The following is a 3842-nucleotide window of genomic DNA, read 5'->3' on the forward strand; positions in this document are numbered from 1 at the left end:
CCAGCATTAATATCAAAGTTCAAAAAAAAACAGAAGACAACAAATGCTAGCAAGGATGTAGAAAGACTGGAACCCTCATACACCACTGGTGGGAATGTAACATGGTGCAACCACTCTGGAAAGCAATATGGCACTTCTCTTAAGACATTAGAACCAGAAATACCATATAGTCCAGCAATCCCATCACAAAGTATATATCCTAGAAAAATAAGATCCAAGACACTAACAGATACATGCACACCATGTTCATAGCAGCATTATTCATAATAGCAAAATGATAGAAATAACCTAAGTGCTTATCAATGGATGAATGGATAAACAAACTAAGGTACATACACACAATGGAATACTAAGGATAAATCCATGAAACACCTCATAACATGGATGAACCTGGAGGACAATATGCTGAGTGAAATTAGTCAATCACAAGACAAATACTGTATGTGATTATATTATAAAAAGCCAAGAAAAGAAAGATCATTGAAAGAAACATTCTTTGAGGGTTCTAAGGGGTGGGAGAAGAAGACAAGGTGTTTCAGTTCTCTCCCAAAAAAACCAAATTCACTGTCATTATGTCAATTCCAACTCATAGCAGCCCCCATTGGGTTTCTAAGGTGGTAAATCTTTATAGAAGTAGATTGCCCCATCTTCTTCCACAGAGTGACTGGTAGGTTTGAACTGCCAACCTTCTGGTTAGCAGTCAAATACCTTAGGTACTATGCCACCAGAGCTCTTGTCTTAGTTCTCTAGTGCTATAACAGAACTACTATAACAAAAATACAAGTGGATGGCTTTAAGAAACAGAAATTTATTCTCTTACAATTTAGGAAACTAGAAGTTCAACTTCAGAGTGCTGGATCTAAGGGAAAGATTTTCTCTCTGTGTGTCTCTTATTTCTAGGATTCCAGCACAGTGACCCTGATTCCAAAGGACACACTCCACTTCTGGCTCCTCTTTCTTGATGGTAGTAGGTCCCCCTTCTCTGCTCTCTTCTCTTTCCTTTTCTCTTCTAAAATAAAAGGTGTTGCAGGCCACACCCCTGGGAAGCTCCCCATACACTGAATAGGACTGTGATGTGACTAAGGGTGTTGCAAGTCACCCTTAAGCTTAAGCCTCTTATACCAGACCAGTTTATCACATCAGATCACATCATGGGGTATCATTACGAATCTGCCACATTACATCATTACATAACTTCTAAACCACTGAGAATCATGATTCAGCAAAGTCAACACAAATTTTGGGGGACACAGATCCATGACAGAGGGTAAGTCACTAACTAGAAGAGATGATTAACTTGGGTGAAAGTAAATGCAATGTACCATAAGGGGGAGGGTAGTATAAAATGATCAAAGCAAAGAAAGACACTGGGAGGAGCACAAAAGTTAAAGGCAACAAAGGTGAAAACTATTACCTACACAATCCTGCTTTAACAGTAATAACAATGGTCTACAAGTAGATACATAGACAGATGCATAAGCTGAACACAAATGGGAAGGCAAATGGGACTACACCCACGAATATATATAGGTTTGACAGAAGATACTTCTACACATGTATTTAGATGTGCTGCAAATATATTCATGATACAGTACAACATACAAGGGGCAAAGTTATGAAAACTTCTCAGCCAAATCAAACACCTTGAGAGAAGGAGTTGCTGGGCTTGGGGGCTCAGGGCCATAGTCTTGGGGAACATCAAGGTCAACTGGCATTAACATAGTCCACAAAGACAATATTCCTACATCCTACTTTGGTGAGTAGCAACTGGGGTCTTAAAAGTTTGTAAGCAGTCATCTAAGATGCAACTATCAGTCTCTCCCCATCCAGAGCAAAGAAGTGTGAAGAAAATCAAAGATACACTTAAACAATTAGTCCAAAGGGCTAATGGATCTGTGAACCCCAGCCTCCCCAACCCTGAGACAGAAGAACTAGATGGTGCCCAGCTACCAATGCCAACCACTCTGAAGGGATCACAAGAGGAGGTCCTGGATAGAGTGGGAGAAAAACGTAGAACAAAACTCAAAAGAATAAAAAAAAAATACCAGGCTTACTGGTCTGATAGAGACTGGTGGATGCCCTTGCCCCGGCTATGGCTCAATTTTCAGCCTATAAAGTGACTAATACACCAGAGAGGTACACACTTCTTAGAACAACCAACCAAACAAGATAAAAAGGTCAGCATTTGCCCAGGGATAAAGCTCAGAAGGCAGAAAGGGACAGGTAAAAAGGATGAATGGAAATAGTAAATACAGGGAGGAAGTGGGGAGAGTGCTGTTACATTGTGGGGACTCCAATCAATGTCACAGAATAAAATGCATATGAACTGTTGAACAGAAAAACAATTTGCTATGTAAACTTTCACCCAAATCACAATTCAAAAAAAAAAGCACGAGAATCTCACCAACATGGCCTCCTCCGATGGTGTATGTCTTCCCAGATCCAGTTTGTCCATAGGCAAAAACTGTTGCATTATAGCCCTCAATGAGTGACAACACTAGTGGCTTTATACATATATTATAAACTTCATCTTGAGTGGAACTTTTGCCAAAAACAAAATCAAAAGTAAAGACTCTATCTCTCCCAATAATAATTTGCTGGGTGTTTGGAACAACTCTCACACACACTTGATGATTATGAAGAACTTCTTTGCAAAGCAGTGGTCTAATTCTTACAGCAACTTTTACTGGTGTTTCTTCCATGGCAGCTTCAGTTTTACTAATTAGAGTTTCTACTTAATATTTAGTATCTAGTGTGAGAAACATCCATTTTCCGTAACATCTGGATTCCTATATATCAAAAGAAAAACAAATTTAATTTTTGATTCCTCTATCCTAATAAATTAATCATCTTCTAAAGCAAAGTTCCAATATAAAATAGTTACAAAAAGTAAATCTATCTTGTAAAAGTACAACATTAATTTATAGATGAAATCATATGATATCTGGAATTTGCTCAAAATCATCTAGGAGGTAGGGACTATAAGCTAGTAAATGTTGGAGCCAGGTGATAAATACATGGGATTCCAATGTGTCATTCTTTCTATAGTAATAATATGTTTTCCAGTTAATTAATCTAATATCAACTAATCGAGGAATTAGAAAATTAAGGCAAGGAAATAACTGAGGAACTGTACACATGCATTAAAAAATATATATATTGTAATAGATTGTAAAGCTGTATTTTGAAAAATAACTTCTCTTCTTTACCACAAAAATTATAAATAAATCCATGGAAATTGTTTTAGAGATTTCTATGTCAACATGAATTTAAAACTGAGCTTTTTATTCAAAACTAACAAAACAACTGTATTTTCCACACCTAAATGTTATACTTATTTCTGAAGCTCTTTAGTGGGGTTAGTACATTAAAAAAATAAATTGATAACTACATTTTCAATGAACAACTTGAAAAATAAATTAAGAAAACAATTCCTTTTACAACAGCATCAAAAAGAATAAAATACTTAGGAATAAGTTTAACAAAAGAAGTGTACAACTTATACTCTAAAAACTACAAAATACTATTGGGAAGAATTTAAAAAGATCCCAAAAAAGGGAAAAACATCCCATGTGCACAGATTGGAAGACTGAATATTGTTGAAATGGTAATATTCCCAAAAGCAATATACAGATTCAGTGCAAATCTTATAAAAATCCCAGCTATCTTCTTTGCAGAAATTGGCAAAGAGATCCTAAAATTCATTTGGAAATTCAAGGGACACAGAACAGCCAAAATAATATTGAAAAAGAAAAACAAAGTTTTTTAATTTACATTCCCCTCATTTCAAAACTAACTATAAAGCAACAGTATTCAATACTGTCAAATAGATAGAGATAAGT

At 36.0% G+C, this 3842-nt stretch overlaps 1 protein-coding gene across 1 annotated transcript in view; it reads right to left on the reverse strand.

The window, feature by feature from the left end:
• The window catches only part of KIF27 (kinesin family member 27), a 99535-nt gene extending 96833 nt beyond the window's left edge, over nt 1-2702 (reverse strand). Inside the window, exon 1 of the mRNA XM_042780677.1 lies at nt 2405-2702. Coding sequence (XP_042636611.1) covers nt 2405-2702 — 298 coding nt within the window. The remainder of the gene's footprint in view (nt 1-2404) is intronic.
• Between the last annotated feature and the right edge of the window lie 1140 nt (nt 2703-3842).

The sequence above is a fragment of the Orycteropus afer genome, unplaced genomic scaffold (genome assembly GCF_000298275.1).
Source record: "Orycteropus afer afer isolate SDZICR_OR568_19922 unplaced genomic scaffold, OryAfe1.0 scaffold00005, whole genome shotgun sequence".
NCBI lineage: Eukaryota > Metazoa > Chordata > Mammalia > Tubulidentata > Orycteropodidae > Orycteropus > Orycteropus afer.